Genomic DNA, 26,078 nt, shown 5'->3' on the forward strand with positions numbered 1-26,078 from the left:
ACCATGTACATTATGCTGCTCCACAAAAGCTTCCTTCTGGGCAAAGGAACACACCATGGCATTTAATCTATTTCATCTGAGTTTGATTTGATCCTAAGTTGCATTCTGAATAAACATACCATCTACAATTACTTTCACAAACAATGTGAATCAGGTATTAAAACCCAATGAAAATGCAATTATTCATATTTTATTTCACATAACCATAAAAGAATGGGTTGTGCAGGATCCCAGATCTCCAGAGCCAGGGAAGAATGAGCACTTGGCTTTCATTACCTCACTTGGTGCAGGCTATAGCATAAACTACGTGGTACAGGACAGTTTGTGTTTGCATTTTACAGACACAAAGTGAGCAATAAATCCACTCAGCCTCAGGCATCCATCCCCAGCCCTGAAGGATGGCTGTGATGGATGGCTGGAGAACTGCTGCCTCACCCCACCTACTCACATCCCCCCTGGCTCACAAAAACGCACCCACACTCCAACTGCTGATCCAGGGGACTTTGTGTCACAGGCAAACAGCAAAAGCCTCACCAAAACACCATCAACGTCAAAGCACTTCTACTCCACTGCAGCATAGCAAGACAAAACTCACTTTGAAGTCAAAACTTTTACCTTCAATCCCAAGAACATTTTGCTTCTTGTTTTCTTCGGACACTTCAAACTTCTGTATGATGTCCAGACAATATTCTGGTGTCACATTATTCATCTGCACAAAAACAGTGGTGATGCACTTAATTTTAATGCTATGTCACCAGCATGTAAAAGTATACTTAACTGGGAGGAGACAAACAGGAGTGAGAGGTAGCCATCAATTAAAACCGACGTCATTTTAGTCTCAAGTTTAAAATTAGCCTTTTAGCAGCCTTAATAGTTGTACTGGGCAATACTGCTGAAATGAGAACTATGACATTATATTCTTCAATATAATTTCTTAGACATGCAAAAAGATTTGGCAGGCTTTGATTTCATTTTCATGCATTTTCCACTTCTATGATTTCATTACTTCCAAGGGAGTTCACTATAACACACAGGCTGAGAGAGAAATAATTAAATTCTGAAATGAAAAACAGCAGCTTTTCTGAAACAAATAAGAGTTTTGTCAACAGCTTCAGTTGCCCACAGCTGATTTGTGGGGCACTTATAAGTAGGTGTTTATATTTCCTTCAGAACTAAAGGAAAGGAGAAGCTTCCACCACTCATCTCATCTTTTCTCACTCCCTTGAGGTGTAAAGAACCAAAGGGAGAATTAAGACTGAGTGAATTTCATTTCTCCACTAGCAACATCACAGGAAGACAACAGTGGCACTCAAACCTCTGGCACTTTATTTGTACCATCAGTCTGTTCACTGTTTGTACTGCCCCAGCTAAGCCAACCATCCTAAGACGCTGCAGGAATCACACAGGATAATAGAAAAAAAATAACAATTCAGTAGGAAAAAAAACCTGACTATCCTGGCTCAAGTAGCTGTTGGTGTTTGATTGCAAACACTGCTCAGAGCATGCCCTGTTCTGGCACAAGCTGGCTCAAACTAACTTTTCCATTATCCCCCATGGATCCTTGCTGGCCCAGGGTAGGGTTCTCATGTGCTCTAGGAATGGAAATGTCTAATCTAGTCCAAAGCTGCATTTCCTGGGGAAAAGTCCACTCATTTGTGCTTTTTTAACTGTAGCTTGAGAGATGATGACTTTGGCTACTCGTTTTTTGATTACAATTTGAAGTACTCCACAAAAAATAATATGGGGTGTTCTAAACAGGGAGTTCTCCTAAAAAAGGAAGCCAGTTTAACAGCTAACAAAACCCCCAACCCCCTTTTGTTCTGTCCTCAGGCTGCAGAATATTGAACATCTTGCCAAACGAGTAGCAGATGGAGCAGGACAGACTGTCCACAGATTTTCCAGCATCCAGACAACAGCAAAAACAAAATGCTGTTTGGGTGAGGGCACTGGAGAGCTGCCTCCTGCCTGGAAGCACAATCAGCTTTTGGGGCAATGCTGCCCTGCCTGAGGGCGTTGTTGGCACTGGGAACATTCAAGGGGAATCTCCCTGGGGACTGGGAAGGAGCCCAGTTGTGCAAGGTGCTTCCAACCTGCCCAGCCAAGAGGTTCGTCTCCAAGAGCTCCTGGCTTCACTCCATTTATGGTTCACTCTGGAGCAATGCTGAGCAGAGCAGTTCCACAGCCAACCCTGCCCACTCACTGTGCCCAGGAAGGCAACAAGAGGGTGCACAGTGTCAGACCTGACAGTCAGCTCGGGGTTTCTGCTGCATCAATGTTTCATAATGTCCTTGTGCACCCCAAAGACAGCTCCCCCATTTCTGTCACATGTTCCTCTTCCTGCTCCACGTCCCTGAGCACCCTCTCACACACACCACTATCCTGAGCACTTCAAAAACTGTCCAAAGAAGTCCAAAATCTTTCTAGAAGCATTTTTAAAAACTCAAGAAAACCGCATTTAAAAAAAAAAAAAAAAAAAATCAAGAAAACCTTCAGGTTTCTCTTCTGTTACTTTGTGCTTTACCCCCTGCCCCAAGCTAATGTTTTCTTCCCCTACACTTGAATGTAGGTACATTCCATTCACATGGATGCAGATATTGCCATACCTTCTGTTCCACCTTCAGAAACTGAGCAAGCTCTTCAGCAGTGAGGTGATCCTTCTTGTCACTGTAGCTTAAGAGCAGCAGGTAGAGATCTCGACGTAAGGACATCATCTTGTAAAACACTGAGAATTCTTCAAAGTTCAAGGTTCCCTGGTTCTCATCTGTGTCTGCCTCCTAAGAGGTAACAACACTCAGGTAAACATGCTAAACACAGGAGAATTCAGGGAATAAAACAGAACAGGACTTGTGTACACCAACAGAAATGTGATAAATTCTAGTCTGCAAGACTGTTCAGACACAAATTCTAACAGGCTAAAGTAAGTGCAAAACTACATCATCATCTGTTGGATTTCTGCTGAAAATAGTTACTACACTAAAGCCACAGATTGCCTATGAAACACTGATTTTCTTCTTTAATTTCAAATTTATTTCCCCTATTAAGAGGCTCACCCTGGGCTTTACTCTGATCTCTTGCCCTCCTGTATGCCCTGAAGTTATCCTGGATTAAAACATAACAAGAGGCATAACAATATCACCCCATGGCTTCCCCAACAAGAGTCTGATATCTTAAAACATTCAGCACAATATCAGAGTCTTAAATGCACAATAATTTAATCTGCAGCACTCTCAGCCCCATCAGCACCCTGCAGAGGGGACAACTCTGCAGCAGCACTGAGACTCCACACCAAACACCCAACATCTCCAGCCCTGATTGTTTGTTTCTTCTCAAAGGTAGGGAGAGAAGAAAACAGTACTTAGCACACACTAATACAAGCTTTTTCCTGTGAACATCTGCCTAAGAGGATTGCTCTGGATTTTCAAAACAAAGAATATATTCTGGAGTATGTCTGGCAGGCACTCTGTAGGTCTCCATGAAAATAAGAACTGCAAACTCTCATCACAACAAGTCAGCTGAGAGCAAGATAATTCCCAGCTAAATGGTGTTGAATGGGATTTTCTGTCTATTACATATCTTAAATGACATTTATAATCTGTGGGAACAAGTACAATCCTAATTCATCTCTGCAACACCACCCCACCACTTTCACACTCCAGGGCTTTGGGAGTAACTCCATACTCCAAAGATGTATCTCTAATGGGGATTTTATGCCAGACAAAAAAGGCACTTTTGACCATAGAAGACTCTTCAACTTTCCCATGTTTTACAGCAAACCAGCTTTGAGCTGGTACTGGTTTGGAAAAGTGAAGACATTTTTTGCTCTGCATTATGTTCTTGGTTTATCTTTCCTTTCCTACCATAAACATGAGGGCTGGTGGAAAATGGAAGCTGTTTTCTGACCACACAAGTAAAAAATTGGCTCTAGCTAAATATGAGGAAGTTGTTAAAGAAAACCCAATTACTTTCAAAAGCCAGTTTCTATGAAATACTTTCCCACAAAGGAAATGAAAAAAGATTTCAGTAGCAACAGAGTAACTTCATTGTCCATCAATGCCAGCATTGAACAACTCAGTTCACAGAGCTGAAACCAATAATGTAGCTGAAAGAGTAACATTGATAACTTGTCTTCTGTGGGCTTCATGTCATTTAAACAATGTTCTGATGCCTCTTTGTCTACAAAAAGGTAAGACTTTGAAAGAGCCTGTGAGGTGCTGGAAAGGACAGGGATTTAAGTCCCAGAGCTGCAGATCCTGCTCTGGGTCTGCCCAGAAACAGCCCTTAACCAGCCCACCCTTCCCCAGGCACCGACCTGGAACATCTGCCGGACCTTCCTGCGGGGCAGATTCACGTTCAGCTTGTGCATCAGCTGGTGGATCTCCTCGATGTTGAGCAGCCCATCCCCATTCTTGTCAGCCTCCTCGAAGGTCTGCTTCACCCAGCTGCCAGCGTGTCAAGGACAGGCACCAAGGTGATCTCCTCACGGAGAAGGGCAGCTGGGCAGGGAAAGAATCCTTTCTTCCCCTGCCCTTACTACAGCTCAGTCAAATGCTTAAAAGCAGAACTGGTTTATGGCAATTATTTACAGCTCAGTTCACAGCACCAGCCCCTCTGCACTCCCATTGCTGCCACTGGTTCCTCCTCTGAGAACGTGCTCCAAAGTTTTCAAATGTTGATGGGCTTACTCTGCTATCTTCTTCCAGCTCTCCCTTCATTCTACCTGACCTTCCCTTCCTAGCCAGCACCTTTCACCCCCTCCTTGCACAAATATCCCTCAGCACCTCCTGCTAAGTTCTTGCCATAGCTGGAAGTGGTACAGGGTCATTCTGTGTGCAGCCTCCCAGCTGCCACTTTGGATACAGCAAACAGGACTTGCAGTGATGTTTCACCAGGAGAGAAGATACAGCACACAGGAGCAGCTCAGAAAAGTCATGGTTAAATATAGCAAGCTGAGGACATGTGCAACAGAGCATGCAATACAACCCCAATGGACTTGTGCCTATTGTGGATCAAACACTGGAAAGAGAAATTCAAAATACCTGAAATATGTCTATTCTCCAGCATTATTTACAAGTGATCACTGCAGATTTCCATGAGGCAGAAGAATAGACAGGTTACAATTGTAATTAAGACAGCCTTGCGTTTTGAGGTTTTTTTTTATTTTGTTTGTTTAGGGGGAAGTGTGTTCTTTGTGTATAACATTTTAGTTAGCACCGTTGTGAAAAAAAAGGCACATGAAGAAAATATTCAGTGGACATGAGGTTCATTTTGGCTACAGGACTACAACAAACATTTAAGGAGCTTTAAGGATTTGTGCTCCTGACAACCAATGGAGGCTGAGAAGGACACAGACATCTGACTTACTCAAGAGAAACAGAGATGGCCAGGAATTACTGAGATATTGAGACAACTAGAAATAACTGGTTTGCCCCTTCAAAAAGGAATTAATTAACAAAATGCAAGCCTATCCCCTGACTTCCATGCAGTTTAATGCAGTCCCTAAGGCACAGCCCATGTTTTATCACACACATAAGTGTCCATGTCAAACCTCATTACTCAGGTTACCACTGCGATCAGTGGAAGGGTTTTGGTCACTTAATAGGAGCAGAAAGGACACCCTGTGCTGAAGTGACTAAAAACCAAGGCAGGAATGTGACCCAGGAGCCGCAGCTCCTCAAAGGATACTGGTCGTGCGTTCTCTGGCGCTTGGCCAGAGAGTCCTCATCACTGATCCCAGCCATCAGGTACTTCAGCCCCGTGATCCAGGTGCGAGCCTCCTCCGGGTTGGAGGTGATCAGGTCCAGCGACTCCAGGTGGTTGCCATGGTAGATGCTGAAGCAGCAGCTGGGGTCGAAGCTCCCCTCGGCGTGGCGGTGGAAGATCTCCGACTGCCGGCCCTCGCTGACTTTGTAAATGGAGTCGATGACAACTGGGGGGAAAGGGAAACAAAAGAACACGCTGGGACAGCCAGCCAGCCTGTTCCTGGTTCTGATGGTTCTGAGTTATTTGGGCTCAGAGTCGCTAAACTTCTTGAATGTTACATTTTCACATCCAAAAGCCCTATTTGACTGAAGGTTTTCCTTGCTGTGGCTGTGCCAAGCACCGACTGCCCTGGAGGCTCTGAACACTCCCTGGAACATCAGGGGGCTGAGGCTACAGCAAGGGGAGCAGGGGAGACAGACACCAAGTGTCTCCCATCAGTCTGTGAGCCCCTGCATAGCTGTGCAGCTCACATTCTAATGCTGAACTGCCCCAGAAATGAGAAGGAATATGAGTTTACTTTTTGCCTTTTCGCTCTTCCGCGAGGGTCTCCATCGGATGCAGGTCCTGTGCTCGTCCAGGTAGAAGAGACGCACCAGCCCTTTGGTTCCACTCTTCAGCTTCACCATCTGCGTCCCAGACTGCATCACACTCATGCATCTTTCAACTGTGAGGCAGAGCAGAATAAATTCCACTGAATGGCCACCCCATTTCACTAATGACATGACTAATGGGCTTCCCAGCATCTGCCAAGCACACGACAGTTCTGACTTGGACCTTGAATGACAGAAAGCGGGCAGTGCTGGGAGGCTATTCCTCCTTCAATGCCACCTTCTCCACACAGAAAAATGGAACAAATCAGGTGTCAGGGCACCTCTTTCTTTGCCTCCTCACAACAAAGGAGGCAAAGAAAACTTTAATCTACATTGAAGGAAAATATTTTATAGTTGTTCCAGGCTTATCTCATTTAAATTTTTTTATATTACTACATAGAGTACTGTAATTTTAAACCCCACCACTCCATGTATTGTACTGGTGAGATCATCATTCAAACCCCACAGTCCTTTGGGCTCAGTACCCCTGGAGTGTGTCCCTCATGCTGTGACACTGGCAGAGCTGCTCACACAGTGACACAGACACACATTCACATCCTCTCCGAGCTGCTACCAACCTTCACACACACACTGGGATGATTTTCTTTTATCCCCCCATCCCATCCAGATGATAAGGCCTTTTTCCCCCTCTGTGTTTTGACTAAAATAAGCCCATTTCTTCCATTTCATCTCACATCTTCCCTCCTACAGCCTTCCAAACACAAGGATCAAGATAACATTTCCTCTTGATCTCAGTATATATCCATGCTCTTAAATTACCTCCTGGTTTTATCCATTCACAGCCTCTCCTCACTTGGTATCACTCCAAATTCACCTCCCTGGGTGATTTGTTTACACTCTGGCTGGCTCCCAAATAAACTCTCCGGGTCTGTCTTTATTTCTTATCACCCTTCCCCTCTCCAGCACTTCTCTCATCAGTGCTCCTCAGTGTCACAGCAAAGACTAACCCACACTCTGCTCCCACTCCTCTGCCAGAGCTGGCATTTATTTATTTTCCCAGCTCCCAACAGCTCTGACACACTCACAGGCAGTCAAAGCAGCACCTAAATATTGGTCAGAGCAGGGATGAACAGCCTTGTCACTGGAATAACCTCCCGTGGCTCCCTCACACACAGGGAGCTGGCAAGGCAAACCCCACATGGAATAAACCCCATCAGATGCAGCATTTTTCCTGGGTTGTCTTTCTTGGAGGAAAGAGAAGACCCAGATTGAGTTGAACAAAACCAAATTCTTCTGAAAGCATCACAGGAGTGCAATAAATGCGCATATTTATCATGTCCATAAATAACAACAGCCCCTGCATCACCACACACACCAAATGAAGAGGTGGGTTTGGAAGGGCTTTAAGCTAAACCACAGATGTGACATAAATCAAGCCAGAAGATGTTAGCCCATACCCACATGCTGGCTGGGGTAACATTAACCTGGATCTATCTGAAGATGCACAAAGTAGCAGCAGGAAGACAAACCTTTACTGCACGAGGGATGGAAAACTCAGAACCTGAGAGATGAACTGAAGCAAAAATTGGCTTTAAAACTTCCTATGTACATCCATACAGGAATGCCTTTTCTAGGCAGAACCAGCCTTTCCCTGTGGAACTGAGTTTAGATCAGGTTTGCCTTGGATTCCTACCAAAGCAAACAGACTTGTCCCCAGCACAGAAATGAGGCTGTCCCTGTGTGTGTGGATACACAAACCTGCCCTGCTCCATCAGCCTGGCACACACCCCACGAGCACTTTTTGATTTCCCTAATAGAGAGATCACTTCCAGCAGGGCTTTAGCTCAGTAAGAGGTTTAGTAACAAGCTACTCAACACAGAAAATCTGCTTCTTTGCACCTAAGGCTAGCAGTTACTGGTGAAAGTCTTACAAAAAGAACTAATTCTCAAATAAGTCTCTCCATTAGCATCAGCTCAGTTGTCAGAGAAAAAATCCCAGCCTGCTTTTACTAAGACGCTGTTGAGAACAGCCAGTAAAAGGCAAAAGGGAGAAGACTGTGTTTATTCAATATAAGAAAAGCAGAGAATGGGCCACAGTCAGGTAACTGCAGCCAACAAACTATGGGGGAAAATAAAAAACATAACAGGCAATCCAGCTCCTTCTTCACCATTTCAACTGCCTAAACATTTCCACATCACATTTGTAATTGTTGTTGGTGCAGTCACATTCATGCTTTCAGGCAGACTTCAGTTATATGGAATAGATTTTAAAATGCTTCTGTTCATAGTGGAAGAAACACAGTTCCTGTCCAATACCTCAGCAGCCTCCACACCTCAAACCCCACCGGCAGTAGGTCCAGTGCCCCAGGAAGCACCATCTTTGCTGCTTGCACTTTCCCAATTCCAAGGAAATATTATAAGAATTCAAACATTTAAAGAATAGTAAATGTGTAAGAGTTCATGGCATCATTCCTGCTGTGCAGGTGTTAATAACAAAGAATCCACGCTCAAGAAGTGGCTGGGGTAATGGAAATGCCACAGCAATCATAGGCCCACTGGATTTCAGCTCTGCAAACCATTTACAAAACACCCCATCCTCCCCCCTTCAGGCTATTTATAAAATATAAGCACGCAAATAAAAAAGGTCTTTTTCAAATCTATTCTCAGTATGCTAATGCCAGTCCCTTGCCAGACACCACACATTAGCATCTGAATCAGGGAAGGTATTGAGCAGTGCAGGGCAGAATAAAGCTCCAGAAGAGCAGTTCAGGAAGGAATAGGGAAGCTGGTTCCAGAAAAACATCTAATCCTGTAGATAAACCAGGAATACAGAGCAAACGAAGCAGCTTCTCAATGCAGGCTTAGATTAAAACTTGAGGAAGCAAGACATGATTCCCATTAAAAGGCACTTTTCTAACACAAGAACTAGCTGTGCATTTTTTGCCCAAAGTGTGAAAATGAATTAAGTAACACTAGAACACAGTATAATTTATGTTACAAGATCAAAGAAAATTAATCTGGAAGTTTAAATAAAAAGTTATGCTTATGCAATGTATAAGCATAGCGTGTCCCTGCCCATGGCAGGGGCTTGGAACTGGGTGGTCTTTAAAGTCTCTTCCAACCCAAACCATTCCAGGATTCTAGGATATTTAAAGCTTTACTTTAAAATTTAAAAACCTTGAAAACTACAGTCACTTCTGTTTCTAGAGCTATGCAAATTTGACAGTCTAAAATCATCCCAACAGACATCCCGTAGTTTAATGGGATTTAATAATGAAAGACCAGTCTACTTTTTTCCCTCCCAAAATAACCATTTAAAGCAATACAGACCTGAATTCAAATAGCAGTTTTAAATCTTTGGTTCAAGCCATGAGAATCATTCCTAACAGCACAAACCTCTTCTTTGGGGAGGAGCTGCTTCTGTAGCCAAGGGTAAAGCAGATACAAACCCATCTGTGCCAGCTCGACCTTCTCTGGCGCGGCCACGCTGCCCAGCACGTAGTAGACCCCCGAAGCCAGGAGGAGAGCCATGGAGCCCTGGGATGTTCCCTGAAATCCAGAACGCCAGGCAGACGCTGCTGGTCCCACCTGCCCACGCTGCTCTGGCTGCTGCCTGAGCCCAGCACTGCTGGGCACTCTGAGCCACAGCTCTGACCACTCCAAAAGCACTAATCCACCCCAAATCAGCCCCTGCTCCCTGCCATCCCCTCGCCTCTAATCCAGCCCATGTGCAGGCAGGGCTTTAATAACCAGGGAATGGCTCAGCATCAGCCCTGCCAGAATCCCCTGCAAAACCTCCCGGAGCCACAGATGCTCCCTGCATCCCAGGAGCTGGGAATTCCTCGGATTTAATTCCTAGCAGTCACAGTGATGAGTGCACATCTGCCTGCTGCTGTGCCTCACCACAAAGACTTCAGGGGGTGCAGGACCCTTCAGGTGATACCAGAGGGAAAATATTTGGGGAATTAAGATATTACACTGAGCGGCACTTTCAGCTAAACAGGAGTGCATTTTACTATACAAGGCAGTCCCAGCAGTGAAACAAACACCCCCAACCATAAAACATGTTCTCCAAGCTTAAATAAATATCCTGGCCATTTTTTGCTACTATATTGTGGGGTTTGGTTATTCAAGAAAACACTATTTCCTAAGCATTAACAGCAAAACTCTATTGCCAAGGGTCCGCAGCAAAATCATGATAGAACACAGGTTTTGGGTGAACTTATTTCACTTTTTTTGCAAGTTTCAGTGAAATTTCACTTTAAAAACATTCTTCTTTTTTTTCCAGTACTGCCTTCAAAGGACCCTTACTTGCAAAAAAATGTTAATTATTTGAACAAGTAGCAGCTCCAGGTCCCTGCACTCACTTCACTCTGTGGCTCCTGTCCACTAAGTCACTCACAGGGGCAAAGTCTCAGCTAAATAAATTTGATGCTTGTCCCAAGATTACTCCACAAGGGCATCATCTCACCGCCATCTCCATCAGCCTCTGAGAGGCAGCACAACAAGGCTGTCAGAACGTGGGGCTTTAAGCAAGGAGTTATTCATTCCTCATTTGAGGACAGCCAGCAAAAGCTATTTTTGCAAGGGGCAGAGTGTGTGACATGCTACATGCAAACAGTTCAGGTATGCACAGCAAACCCTTAGTAAATTAATAGAATTAGCCCTGAACAACCCAAATACAGCATATTCTGAATATATTTAATAGTTTTAGGAGCAGTGTCCTACAGCTGAGCTTTAAGGTTACACCACTGTTGTGAGACAGATCACCTTTCTTTAAAAACAAAGATCAGAACAAATTTCTTACTGCTGTCCACAAACAGTTCTTTTGTTTTTCTGCTATACTACTATATGTTAAGAAATTAATATTTCAAAGTGCAACCAAATGACAAAAGGTCTGGTCTCATCTTGCTTTTATGGACTTACTGTTACAGCCATCTGACAAAACAAAAAGATTAAATAAGGTATAAAGAGCATTACCAAACACTGAGAAGTATAATTATGAAAGAGGATATAAACGGGGTTTCTAAATGATATGTATCAACTGCATTAAGCCAACATTAAGCTTGAAGAGATAACAGGAACCCATAAAATGCAGGAGTTACTTTCATAACTCCTGCAGCTGTTCTCCCCTGCATTCAGTATTTTGGGGTTCACTACATATTTTGTGAAGGGTTGCAAAGCCCTGGCACAGCCACCCAGGGCAGTGGTGGGGTCACTGTCCCTGGAAGTGCTTGAAAAACATGGATGTGACCCTTGAGAACACAGTTTAGTGGTGAACACTGCAGTGGTGCTGGGCTGATGGTTGGACTTCATGAACTTAAAGGTCCTTTCCCAAACAGCCCCTGCATTAGAGACCGGCACACAACTGAACTGTCACAACCCCAGTAAGAAGACACTCTGGATCCAAACAAACCCCAAAGCAAACCCCAGAACCCCACAACGTTCTCAGCTGACTGCACTCTCCTCATCCCCCTGTTCTGCATCATTTGCTCCTCCTGAGCACTAAGTTTGCACTAATGCCATTAAAAGTCATTTATTCCCCAGGACCAGCCCCGGAGAGCACATTTTATCTAAATCCCACAGAACAGCACTAATATCCAGCACACGCTAATGTCATCAGGGTGCTGATTGTTGGGCTGTTACATAACAGCCTAAAAGCCCGGGGGGCAGAGAGGGCAGATGCAGGTCTGGGGGAATCCATGGCCCCAAGCAGGATTGGTTTAAATAGCCACAGCTCATATTTTATGCCCGATTTTAATTTGCTTTGCAGCAGCTCTTCCAGCCTTGCGGAATTTCACATTAAGCTTCTTACAGTGGATTTAATGGTAATCTCTGGGAAGTCCACAGACATGAGATGGACAATCTCTCACACTTCTGCAAATCTCAAGAAACCCTCAAGGAAGTCACATAGCACCAGCAGAGACACCAGAGGCTGGAAAGGGCATCGGCAATTCATCTCTGCCTTGGAGATGCAGAGCTTCAAAACAAGTAACCAAACACAAGATGAGACTACCCAAACCAACTGTGAATGGTGTCTAATCAAAGGAAACTAACTTCCCCCCTAACTCTGGGAAGCAGCTCATGCTTGTAGAGTCACGAAATCATATGCAAACAAAAAAGGGGTGAAGCTTAAGAACAAAAGGGATTAAGAACAAAACCATACACTACCCAGAATGGAGAAGCAACCCCAAGCACAAGCAAAATCTATCAGTGTGTTTCAAGTCTTTATAGATCTGGAAACTGTCTGGTGGTGTCTTTTTTTCTTTCAAAAAATATAAAACAGAACCTAAAACCTTGGGAGCAGCAGCTCCCAGAAGTCCTGTTTGAGCAACACATATTTCACAGTAACTGCTCTTTCAGCCTCCCCTATTGACATTGCTGGCTCAAAGCTTCCAGGATGACCAATAACTCATCTTATTTTCGCATTACAAGTGAAAGGTTTCTGCCCTTCACCTTCTGCACAGCTGATCCTTGACAACCCTCATTTATTCTTGCCATGGGAGCACCCAGAGTCCTTTCCCAGACTGAGCCCTCCTCCTCTTTTGCTCTTAGAGATCAGAAAGGAATCAGAAGCATCCAAACAAAGTTGGCACTACACTACAATCCCAAAAGATTCTGAATGATCCTTAATCACAAGTTTTGTTCCCTTACTGAGGCTTCACAGAGCACTGTGCAATACAGAAATGTCCTGCCAGGACAACACCTCTTTTACAGGGGCTGTGCTCCCCTGCTGGAGAGCAACCCTTCAGCAACCCCACAGACCATGAATAATGCATGTTTTCCACCCCTGCCCAAAGTTCCCTCCTTCTGCCAACCCAGCAAAGTTCCACTCATTATCTTCAAGCAATTAGCCCGGGTTTCATGCTTTCTTCAGAAACAACTCCATCAGCGCTGTCCATTGTGAGAGCCCTGGTGCCACTGCAACACAGCATCGCTGAGGACTGTAAGTTTTCCATTAAGACTATGGAATTAGTCCTTTGTCAGCACTGAAAAGCACAATCGTTTAAGCACAGACATGGCCAACTGCCAAAGCACATTGTCACATCAATGGGGTGAACAAGGAGTACAGATTTATTAAGCAAACACAGTTAAGTTTGCACATCCTAATCCTCTTCCTTTCTTGAGAATCCCTCAGCAGGGAGGGCACAGCAATTGATTATGACACTACAGAGGATGTGAAAAAAGCAGGAGGTGGGAAGAAAAGGTGGAGGAGAGTTTCCACTGCCCCTGCCAAGGGGAGGATGAGCAGACAGGTGTGTGGTGTCACTGTGCCAGCCCGGGGGGCTTTCAGGACAAGCAGCATCCTCACCCTGTGTCACCATGACACAGAGCACCAGGCACCATCCCCAGGGGCTGTGTCCATGTCTCCAAAGGAAACCCCAGGGGATCCCCAGCCGGGCAAGCTCTGCTCGGGAGGGCAATGCCTCCCCCTCTGCAGTGCCAAGCCAAGGGCTCCTGCTTTGAGGCCTCACAACAACTGGCAGAGAGCAGTCTGAAAGGCATCCCAGGAGCCATGCCTCTGGATGCTGAGGTGGAGAACAATGAGCCACGAGCTCTCTCTCTGCCAGAATTCCATCTCTGCCCTCTCAGAAAAATCAGTAAGGACATCAATAAGGATCATACACCTGTGAACCAGACCTTGTTCTCAGTCTGCCTGTGCTGTATGATACAACAAATACAATTCCCACCACAACATACTGAGCCAGGGCAGACCCCCGCATTCACCACACCCTTTATATGCCACACCTCCCACTTAACTTCACCAATTTAACAAAAAATAGGAAAAATCTCCACCACTAAAAGAGCCTTCCTAAAGCTTGCCCCTGTGCCCACACAGAGACGTGCAGAGGATAAAGTGTTCCAGCCTCAGTGCAAACAGGCAATTCTGATGTCTGCAAATTTATCAGCAAACAGCCATGTGTGACAGTAGCCTCGGCACCTGTCCAGCACCACAGCCTGGGGAGGGGAACGAATGACAAGGCACTGCAACAGCTGGAAGAGGGATCCAGTCCCCAGGACTTGGAGCCAGCACTGTTTCCCTTCAGGATACCAAACAAAGCCACATCTGGGGCTCAGCTAGAGAGTAGGAAGAGGGGGGAAAAAGCAGAATAGAATAGAAGGTGAAGTTAACCAACCTTTAGAAGTAATGAATGGAGACTGCAGTGCAACAGATGATATGAACTAATTTATTCACACTCCTCAGAAACAGTCATTTTGCTAAAGAAACATTTTTATCTACTCTATTTTAAATTACCTCAGTGCAAGTCACTGACAGTGAGTCATCTGTGGGCAAAAAATGAATTGACAGTCTCAAACACCGAAGCAATTTTATTACTGAAAATGATGCTGTTTTGTGCATCTGAGTTCCAGGCTGATCAATGTTTCTATGGGTAACGTGGGAACACCTCCAAGCCCATTCTCTGCTGTGCTGGTATTGATAACCTGCCACAGCACAGGCTCGAGTCCCTGCCCTACAGCCAGGTTTGCTGTTTTCCCAGGGAAAAGCCAGCTTGAGGCTCCTCACAACTCCCACTTCAGCCATCCAAGGAGCACACAGAGCAGCAAATGCTCCCCCGAGGCTTGAGCTTGTGAAGGGAAAGAGAAAAAACCACCATACACATCTCTTGCAGCAAGCTCAGTGCTGGACAGAGCTGGGAAGGTTTCTTTCAGCACGTTCTGCTAACCAGCCCCTGGTATCCCCAAGCTGCTGTGTGCCACCACAGTGCCAGCACTGACCCCAGCACAGCACTGGGACAGCTCAGTCTCCAGCAAAGCACTGAAGGAGTTACCTCAACAGTTCTAATCTATGCCCCAGAGTTTTGGGAAGACAACAGTTCTTCAGCAAACACCACCATTTTCCCTTCCCACCATGACAGCGTTCTGTAGATTTATTGAAAAAAAGAGTAGATTTCATTCATAAGCACCAAAACCACGAACACTAAGCAGTTAGCAAGCATCTAACCTAGTTACTACGTGGCCAGCCACATCCTCTGCACAACTGATCAGATACTGCCCTGGAGCCATCAGCATCCAGCTCCAGCACCCTCTGAACCTCAGCAGGGCCATGGCAAGGACACTTTGTGGTGCCCCCACTGTGACACTCCAGTCAGGTGGCACTTGGGGTAACACCCTGAGGACATGCCAAACAGCCTCAAAGCTTTCAACCTGCCAAAGCTGCCATGTGCATGTCCTAATTTATTGTGAGTGCATTTAATGCTGAAACAGATTTAAGCTGTTATTGGAATGAAACCTGTGAATGACCAAGTTCTTCCCAGGAGGAGATTGATGCCTTCCATATCCGCTCAGACCAGTTTGTAGTTCCAGGCTAATTCCTTTATATACACCAGTATTCCAGAGTCTACCCTCAGTGCCTGTTTTAAGGTGCTTGGACAGCTGCAGACACAGGAGTCCCAAAGCAGCACTAATAAGGACATGTGCTCATGTCCATTAAGCCATGTTTAGGGCCACTGCCATAGTCCCTGGCTGAGGGAATGAGCCCTGATGGATCTGACGGCTGTTCCTCAGCCCGGCTGTGCCAGCAGCATTCCTGGGGTTCTGAGAAAACCAAACACCACCCCAGCCACAGGCCCAGCCCCAAGGAAGGTCTGTGCCCACAGGTCCCAGTGCTGATCCCACTCTCAGCTCTGGTGTTTCCCACCCACAGTGCCCAGCAGCCACCCAAGAACTTACGGCCGAGCCACTGGAGCTGCTGCTTCCCACGGGAGCTCATCGGAGCCAGGGCCAGGTATCCCTTTCTCCAGGGTTATCCCAGGAGCAGCCTGGGGCACATGAGCCCTGCAGGGTGATCAGTGTCCCAGGCAGCCTGGATAACGGGGCTCACACACCCCGCCTCCTCACACCACCCAATATGGGAACGCATTCCTGGGACAGAGCCACAGCGAGGGCTGCGCCTGCGCCGCGCTGGGTCACCTCGGAGCCTGGCCATGACCCCACCTCAGTGCCAGGGACACCGAGACACCCCAGCACAGACAGGGACAGCCACTCACTCTCTGCAGCCCTCACTGGCCTCCCCACACAGGGGTGACCAACTGGAATTTGGCTTTGCCTACCTCTGGGTAAGGAAGGGACTGCAGAATGACCTCGAGCAGAATTCCACCATCAGCCGAGTTCTCCAGTGTGGAATGAGCTTATCTACACATACCCTGCCATGAGATTCAAAACTTAAACCTGATGCTTTCCTTGCAGGCCTGTTCCCAAGCCCTGCAGGTGAGCTGCTGCTGTGAATTATTCAATGGGGCCATATCCATTACCTCCTGCACCTCGGAAGGCAGATGGAGTAACACCTGCCCTCCTTTACCCATCAGAGCCTAACGGAGAGCTCTGGGCACCCAACCCCTCCAGGAGGAGTGGCACTGCAGCTCCAGCACAGGCAGCTTTCCCCTCAGGGCAGCCACAAATAACTCACTTTCACCTAAAACAGACTCCATTTCTTAGCTGTGCCTATTCCCAGCAACTTCCACAAGATAAAAAATATCCAGTAAAATCAAACATGACAGATACAAAGAAAAAAGGCGTATCAACCCCCAACACTGCCCTGAAATTTTTTAACATCTTATAATGGGCAAGATGATATTTCAAAGTATGATCCATGAGTTTTGGTAGCTTTATTTTAGATTAGTTTGTTTGATTTTAAATTACAGATAATCTTGTCACAAAAATGTCTTCTCAGCTACCCAATTCTGGCAAGAAAGCTCTTTGCTAAATGTATTTTCTAAATGTTTTCTTTGAAAGAACATAATCCAACATCCTTAAGGATGAGAAAAATACAAAAATTAAAGTTAATCTACCATGATTTCTCCTTCTCTCTACATCATTTACTCTATATCCACTTAGAGGCTTAAGCTAATTGCCACTTTCCATTCAGCACTGACTTAAATTGAACAAAATTAGACATTATAAACTACAAGTTACTGAAGAAAGTTATTCAAGATGTCTTCCTTTTTTGTACCATCTCCTGGAATTCTTGAAAAGACATCTTTTATCCAATGCTTTCATTCAAATTTTCCACATCATTTGCAAATGTCCTATACTATTTGTAAGTGCTACTAGAAAAAACCAACAAACTCTTCTCCACTGAAAGCCACAGCAGAATTCCCAACAGAGGAAAAGGTCAAGAATGTTTTTATTCAAGGCAAACACATTTGTAATAATTGAAGCTAACACAGAAGTGCAGTTTGTCCTTATGATTTTATCATAAATATCTCAAATACAAGCTACACGTTTTCATGGAGAAATGTACTTTCCAGTCAATACCAATCCACCAGGTTTTCCTGTTAAACGTTCAGGAATAGATACACATTTGTTTTACCCACATTGTCCACATAAACACTGCATACAACTTACCAATCACAAGGATTAAGTTACCTGATTTTTCTATAAGCATTTCCAAAAACATTACGAGCTCGTCCTATGGCAATTCCAAACTCAAACATCCTTACCTTTTTCTGGACTTAAATTTTTATATACTTCAAGGTCTGCCATTAAATTTGTAACTCATGCATTATTGGCGAGCAGAATGGAAATTCTCCCTTCAGGAAAGGCTCGGTTTGATCATCACGTCTTCAGAGCCAACAGATTTGGAAAGCAATCCTGGGAAGTACAGCCGAGCGCTGCTCCTCAGGACGAGCGAGGAAACCTCGGTGATCCATAGCGCAAATGCAGAGGCAATAGCAGAGAACTTTGCTCACTCCTGAGGAGCTCGGGCTGGGAGGGCTCCGGCAGCAGCTGCCCGCGCTGATGCCCAGCTGCGGAGCGGCGCTGCTCCCGTGTCACCTCGGGCAGCGCCGGGAAATCCCGCGGGCAGCGCGGAGCCTCGGCGGGCAGGGATTACCGCGCTCCGGCTGAGGAACGGCACAGTGACGCAGGCTGAATGCAGGAGGGAAAATCCAGCCGCACTCCAAAGGAACTCCCGGCATCTGCAGCCAGGGGTTCTGCGAGCGGGAGGGGAGAACCCCCCGGAGCCCCCACGGCACTGCCCTGGCTCTGTGCCCCTCCCTCCTCCTGTCACTGTCCCTAAGTCCAGGGGAACAGGCACTCTGCAGGATCAGGGCAGCTGCAGCACAAATGCACTCGGGTCAGGCTGCATCCCCGAGCAGTGCAATGCCCAAGGACCAGGAGTCCCCTGGGAGCTGCTGAGCGCCAGCTCTCCAGGAGCTACAGAAACCCACCGTGCCCCTGCGACCCCCTGGGCTGGTTTAAGGCATCCCAGTGCTCCTGAAGCCAGGGCGTTTACAGGCAATGTGGAACGATGGGCAGAAACACTCAGACTTGCATAAATTGCACTTACAATAGAGCCCAAGGGGACAAATGGCTGGAAAACACAGCAAGAATTAAGTCAGCTCCACTTACAATGCTTCACATCTTTCATTTATTGCATTTTCTAATTCTTTCCCTCTTCAGCTGGCTCTTCCACAGTGACATTTACATCAGCACACCAAAGGAATTCCCAACTGTATTCCCAAACATTGTGACAGCAATAAAAGAGACAGAATTTGCCTAGCACATGCTAGGAAAAAGTTACACGAGAGACAACGTGACAGAGAGAAGGAAAACAAAAAAAAGCCGCTAAGAAAAACCACCCCTCATAGTTCCACATGCCTGCAGAACTTCAGTGGGATGGGAGACAAGATCCAAGTGGAGTTGACATGTTTTACTACCTGAGAAATCATTATTCCTTAGCTGTTGCTAGCACAGAGAGCCTTGGCACAGCCCCCACGACAGAGCTCAGCACACCACGGGGTATCCATGGACTATGGCTAGCACCCTGCAATGTGAAACAAGACCCCAAACCCACTGCAGGGTCTCTTGGCTGCTCTCAGCTGTGGTTCCAATGGCACTCTCGGGCTGGAATGGCATGAGGTGGCACAGGTCCCACTCTGAGGAGGGCAGTGGCACCCATTCCCAGTCAGAACAAGGGAAATGGGGTGACCATGGCATTACCCCAGCTCTGGTTCCCACCTCAGCTCACCACATCAATGGCTGAAATCATCACTCTGAAGCCTCTAGACAGTTTTCAATACATATACATTAAAATAAACTGTCACTGCTATAGTTGTAACTCAACAACAAAAAATAAACTGTCACTGCTGTATAGTTTAATTATTGATATATCAGATTGCACTTGATAACATGTTGAATGCAAATTACTCACGCTCCTACCATTCTATTAATTACAAGACCAGCTGTACACAAGCACCTTCAACATCACAGCTGTTCTGTAAGAAACTTACACAATCACTAATACCTTCTTCATTACTTTGTCTCAAAAAAACCTCCATTTTAAAACTAGACATGCTTAAATGCTACATGCCTTTAGAAATTCAAGCATGCTATATAGGTTAGAAGAACAAGTAAACAAATGAAGACTTTATGTAATTCAGTTGACATATGCCAAATGGTATGAGAATATCTGTAGGTTTATTCAACTTCAAAAAAAAAAAAAAAATCAATCCCCATGACAACTCCTCAGTGCCAAGCCAGGTTTTGCATCTAATCCCAAGCCCTGTCAGTTTGCTTGGCTTTTCCCTTGCTCCCAGGGGTCACAGGCTCCTGCTGGGAATGCTCTGCAGAGCCACAGCACACACAGTTCTAACAGTCTCAGAAGTGAAGGTGACAAACAACCTTTCCGAACAAAAAATTCATTTTCCTTTACCTGTAGTTGGTTGACATCAGTGATCACCATAAGACAACGTATTTTCAACCATCACTGCTGTCCATGGGCATTGCACAATCCCAAGCTAAGGTCTGGCAGGAAAGGTAACAGCCTCACCTCCATGCCTGTTTTTCCTACTTAGGTTTTCTGCCCACACCTCACAAGGCCCAGATTACTGGACAGAGACACAACCCTGCAAAATATCCACTTTCCACTAAATGAGAATATGATTTAACTAACAGATTGGAAATTACAGGATCAGAGGAAGGTTCATTTTCTAGCTCATTGGGTTTTCCTTTATCACTGTCAACATTGCTGGAAACCAGTACAAAGCCTAATTCTGCTAAAGAGCAAGAAAAGCTGATTAGAGAACTAACACCTCTTACAGGGAATAGATAATGAAATAAGGAGATAACAACATCTTCATAATCATCATCCAAGTGTAATCCTAGACCTAAACTGTGAGACAACCTCCTTGTGAAAAGTCAGCTAGCAATAAATAAAACTTGTATCAGCTGCATGGAAAACCTGTCATTTTTATCAGATTAAAGCTTTTATCTACTCATTTATCATTAATTAAGACATGGTTCTATAGAAATATGAGACACTCAAAAATGGAAGGGGAAAAATACTTGGCATTAGAACTCAACCACCTGAAACATTGTCTGAAGACAGATCCCACATGAGACTCCTCCTTTCATGGATGGATCCAGAAACAGACACAGTTCTTGAAGAAAGCTGAGACAGTTTTTCCAGGCATTTTAGGCCCTTTTTTAATCTAAGTGGACTTTAATACATTAATTCCTTAATGCTCTTCTTGTAAACACATTTTCATTTACATCTGTTTGTCTTGAGGAATGAATTGTGGCCCTTTCGCCACATAAATCAGAGTATAAACCAAAACACAAATTCCTGCATTGCTCACTCATTCTGCTATCCCAGCATCATTATGAAACTCCAGCTGAAGTGACCCTGAAGATAAAAGGCTGAATCCTGCAGCCCACATCTGGTATCTGTAGCTGTGCCCCCAGCCTTGCACGAGGCTTCAGCAGAGCTAATTATACAGCACTGCCCATCAGCAAACATCAGGCCTGAAGTATTTGTGCAATTTCCTAAGCTCTAGGACTGCTGCCCCAAAATTCTTGTGCTCCAATAACCAAAATAGACCATTTGACTGCATAAAAAGGAGAACAGAAGACATTTCACGTTCTCACTGGGCACAAAAGTCCAAGGTCACTGAAGCAAGGAGAGGTTCTCCGTGGTTTCCTCAGCAGGATGTTGGACAGTCAAAGCCACCAGGATGCGCCCAACATGACTTAAGGACTTGTGTCACCTTCAGGCTCAGCCCCAACTCACAACATCCAGGCAATTCCCTTTCCAAGGTGGAGCAATAGAGCAACACAACCTGCTCCATCCATCACAGCCTGAATTCCTGCTTCCCTCCAACCACAGGGTTCACACCAACCACCACAAGTTCTGGAGTTAATTCCCATAGATGGTCACACGCATGAATGAACTACAAAACTCTCAAGGAAAAGAAATAAAATTATCATATGTAATGATAAAAAATGCAATTATCTAGATGCAGTTTTGGCTGGGGAAGTGCTTGCTTTGATGACTGGGAGGCACTGGGAGCCACACTTCGGGGTTTTTTTTTCCCTTCATACTTTTAGCCTCAACCATCTAGTAGCAAAGTAGATGGATGTTTGCTCTGACAACACAGCCATTCCTACATTGTTAATGCCAGCAAACAAACAAAACATGATACACATTTACAGCTTAAAATCCCTGCAATAATGATAAAAAAAAATCTCTTCTTCCAAGCCTAGAGGGATGCTGTACTTTGTATTTTGGAACTGCTTGCAAGAGGAAGGAAAGTGGGTTCATCAAATCCTCAAGGCTATTCCAAACATTCTAATTGCTTGTCTTCTCTGTTCTGCAGAAACTGCTAAAGCAGCTTACCCCCAGCCCTGTCTCTGGTCTGTTATTCTCTGTGTGCACACACTGCTGTATCTCATTGCTGCTGCTGCTGAAGAAAACTGACATTTTTGCTTCTGGGCAGATAAGACTCCCCAGAGTCCAAGGCACAGCAGCAACCTCCACTTCTGTAACCAAAAAATTCAGACATAAACAGATAAGAATTTTAATATCCTGCAAACGCAGCCATTAGCAGCTTTTCCTAATAAAATTATAAAATGGTGAGAAAGCCTTGGGCAATGTGGATGCACACAGTACTTCATTACACACATGAATGTCAGTCATTATTTAAAGACAGCCCATCAGAGCCCCGTGAAAAGCCCCACAGTTGTGTGTCAATACTTTTGCTTGTCTAACAACATGCAAGTGTCTCAAAGCATCATTAAAACCTGGTCGAGAGCAGCCTGATCTGTGTACAGCAGCATTCTGAATGGAATGGGAGCACTGCTGTTTGCATTTGAAGTTCACTGTACACAGGAATTGAATGGGGACCACATAAATAGTTTTCCAGCTTTACTTCCCATTAGTCAATATGTTGCTTGCTAATCACATTTACAACTTCAGAGCAAGAGCACAAATACAATGCTGTAACAATTTTTCCAGAGCTTGTCAATCTCCCACTCGAAGTACCTTAGTTTTTCCTGTGCCTGATTTATATAATTGTGGAGAATTTTCAACTTGCTCTTGTGCCAACTTCCCCCATCAGTTCAAATAAGCCTTTTCCTCCCTGAGCTCTCTCTTTGCAATGCACTCAGAGGCAGCAGTCACATCCCCTCTCAATCTTTGATTTCCCAAGCTAAACAAACCTGTCTCATCTCATCTCCACTTCTGTAGCCCTTCTCTCTATTCCTGAGCTCCCCCTGCTCAAATACTCCTGCCCAGAGCTGTATTAGGGCTGGGCCTTGTGGCACCAACACCTTCATTTTGTTCCTGAACACTCAAAATTGCATCTTCCTTTTGGTCAGCTTTTGATTTTTTTTAGTTTTTTAAACAAAACAATTAAAATATTCCCAATAAACAGAGCTTCAGCATTTTTATTACTCGTGTAATCCACGAGTTCTTGCATTTGAACTCCCCATCAGGAGGTGAACAAACAGAACACCATCTGCTCAGGTGCTTAAAGCAGTGCAGGTGCCACAAGGGTGTGAAGGAAACACCAGAGATGAACACAGCTGGGCAGCAAAATTCCTCTTGCTCACCTCTGCAGACACTTCCAGTCCTTCTAAAGACATTCCCATGCTTTTCAAGAACACTGACTGACCCCATGGGATATTTTTACCTGGCTTGCAGCTGAGGGGCAGCAGCTCCTCCAGCTCACAGGCTCAGGTCCAGACAATAACTCCTGACACAACTGAACCATCCCACTGCTCCCAGTGAAGGGCTGCACTCGGGATAATGTGAGCAGCCTGAATTACCAGCACAGCCCTGGAGGAACCCAACTCCTCTGCAGCAGCAGGAGCACCATGCTAATGCCTGGGTCATGGCCACATCCTAACACACCCACATCCCATGCTTTGAGAACTGCCACCTCTGTCACTGTCTGGGGGACTGCAGCCCTTCCAAACACTGGCAGGGAAAGGAACTGTTGCTGCAGTGTCTAGTTTAGGTTAAAGGAGACAAAAGGGAAGCCCTGACAGATTCTGTCAGGGAAAAACAGTTAATCTTATCTGGTCATGAATCAAAGATAAATAAATTAAGCCATGAAATCTTTCTGGTCTAGGATTCCTGCTAATTATGCCTTGGACTGTAGACGATTATCACTTTGCAGACTCATCCCTCAATAGCTGTTCATGGATTACTGGACTCTGCTGATGGATCATTATCCAGCCTTTGCACCATTAGCAGGATAAAGACACTGTGGTGCTCTGAGATAAAATACCACCTCAGGTCACAGAGCATGGACCAGAGTCTTCTTTCACTATTCTGGAATAGCAGAGCTGCAAACACACATCCATGTAGCTGCTCCAGTTACACACTGGTGCAGGAGAGCAGGCACTAACAGATACTTCCCAAAATGTTGCCACAGTGCTCAGAGTCAGCCCAGGGGCACCTGAGTGAACACATCCCTTCCACAAGGTCAGAGGGAACTCTGAAGGAACATGATCCCACCACAACCAGCGGGACCACACCAGTAGCCTGATAAATCCCAGGAATGAATCCATTTCATTGGAGAAGCAGAATGGTTGTGCCTGGAGATGACAGCACTTTCCCTCTAACACAAGTCCCAGATGCAGCACACACATGAATTAATGTGACAACACCACTGTCAGACTTACTTACAGGGAGTTATTAACATTCTTCTGGCGTCCCAAATAGAACTAGAAGTGCCCATGGGCAAGGAAAAAAGCAGTCCAGGGAAAAATGGGGTTCTCTCTGAATTGCCTTTCATTAGGAAGATTCACACACTGACAAATGATTAATTCTCCCACTAAGCCATTAAGTTCATTGATGGTGACATAACCAGTGACAAAAATGCAGATAGTTTGGTTTACAGTGGGCTGCAAACCTCTTCCATCCTGACAAACACACTGAAAATGGAGTTGTATGTCCTCAAGGGAAAAAAAATTTCCTTTTCGTTGAATGAGACAAGTATTTCTATCTTTAAGTCACAGCCATTCCAAACTGCTGTTAGTAATAGTGCCATAAATCTGCCCTAAAAGTGACAGTTTTTAATTACCGACCTCAAAGGGAATAAGGAATACAAGGCTCTCAGAACAGCATTAGGAAGTCACTCCGTCAGCAGAAGGCAGGGGTTCAGCCATCTGATGAGACCTGCTGGAGCCCTGCTGACCTCCAAGGCACAACGAGCAGCGAGCGACCTCTGGCACAGCTCTGTCACCACCGGTGGGCAGCTGCTGCTCCTTGGCAGGGCTCGGTGCTTCAGGAGCAGCAGTACCTCTGCCTGCCCGGAGGACGGGCAAGCACCGGCCAGGATCGGGGGCGACCTGGGGGACGATCAGACCCCAGCGGGTCCAGTCCCAGCAGCTCCGGGTGGGATCGGTGGCACCGGGGGGATCGGTCGGACGCAGCCCCGGGGGGATCGGTCGGACCCGGCACCGGCACTACCGACTGGGATCGGTCGGACGCAGCCCCGGGGGGATCGGTCGGACCCAGCCCCGGCAGTACCGACTGGGATCGGTCGGACCCGGCCCCGGGGGGATCGGTCGGACCCAGCCCCGGCACTACCGACTGGGATCGGTCGGACTCAGCCCCGGGGGGATCGGTCGGACCCGGCCCCGGCAGTACCGACTGGGATCGGTCGGACCCAGCCCCGGCACTACCGACTGGGATCGGTCGGACCCAGCCCCGGCAGTACCGACTGGGATCGGTCGGACGCAGCCCCGGCGGCACCGGGTGGGATCGGTCGGTCCCGGAGCGCCCCCTGGCGCCCCCGCGCGGCGCCGCCGCCCCCCCGCCGTACCGGGAGTCCCGCGCCCCCCGAGCGCTGCCCCCGCAGAGCCCCGCACGGGGCCGCCGGCAACACAAAGAGCGGAAAACGCAGAAGAGCTCTGTAACTCACCGTGGAACACGCCGTTGTCCGCTAGAAAGTGCCGGCAGTACTGCAGACAGCTCTTCTTATCCAGACTCCAGTAACTCATCGTGAGGCTGCTTCCCACTCACCATCAAAGGCTCTGACCCTGCAAGGGAAACCAGAACAGGTAATCGGGACTTAAGTTACAAAAAATGCCCAACTACTGCAAGCACTGTAGTTATCTGAGTCCTTTATGCAAAAAGGTCTGTTGGCTTCACACAAGGATGACACCAAATGTCGTTCTATGCTCTCCAAACGCGCCCATCTCCGTGGACATCCAGGCAAAGGGCACGGACAGGTCACCTGGATGGAGCCAGAGCTGGGCTGCACTGGTGCCACCAGCCAGCAAGTCCCAGGCTGCTGCAGGAAGCTCACCCCACCCAGCAGTGGCTGTGCCCACAACGGGCACCTCTGCGCTGCTGTCACTGTCACCATGCCAGCCACTGCAGGCTACTGTGGGGCCTGGAGGCACGATCAATTTAATCTATTCAGTGATGCTGTCCCATATTTAACAAGCTGCAGACACATCCACCAACATCACAGAACTCTAAATCCTCCCCAAGTGAAAGTTACAGTAATTAAA

At 46.2% G+C, this 26,078-nt stretch overlaps 1 protein-coding gene across 5 annotated transcripts in view; it reads right to left on the reverse strand.

Annotated features, from left to right (window-relative positions):
* Positions 1-26,078, reverse strand: part of PLCH1 (phospholipase C eta 1) — a 58,244-nt gene that overhangs the window by 21,331 nt on the left and 10,835 nt on the right. For all 5 annotated transcript variants that reach the window (XM_085068887.1, XM_085068890.1, XM_085068888.1 and 2 more), the window contains exons 2-7: positions 25,484-25,601; positions 6,278-6,424; positions 5,683-5,926; positions 4,310-4,439; positions 2,604-2,774; positions 616-709 (exon numbers count right to left, since the gene is read on the reverse strand). In XM_085068887.1, coding sequence (XP_084925013.1) covers positions 616-709; positions 2,604-2,774; positions 4,310-4,439; positions 5,683-5,926; positions 6,278-6,424; positions 25,484-25,562 — 865 coding nt within the window. In that variant the 5' untranslated portion in view covers positions 25,563-25,601. The remainder of the gene's footprint in view (positions 1-615; positions 710-2,603; positions 2,775-4,309; positions 4,440-5,682; positions 5,927-6,277; positions 6,425-25,483; positions 25,602-26,078) is intronic.

The sequence above is a fragment of the Lichenostomus cassidix genome, chromosome 9 (assembly GCF_008360975.1).
Source record: "Lichenostomus cassidix isolate B80296 chromosome 9, HeHo_3.0, whole genome shotgun sequence".
NCBI lineage: Eukaryota > Metazoa > Chordata > Aves > Passeriformes > Meliphagidae > Lichenostomus > Lichenostomus cassidix.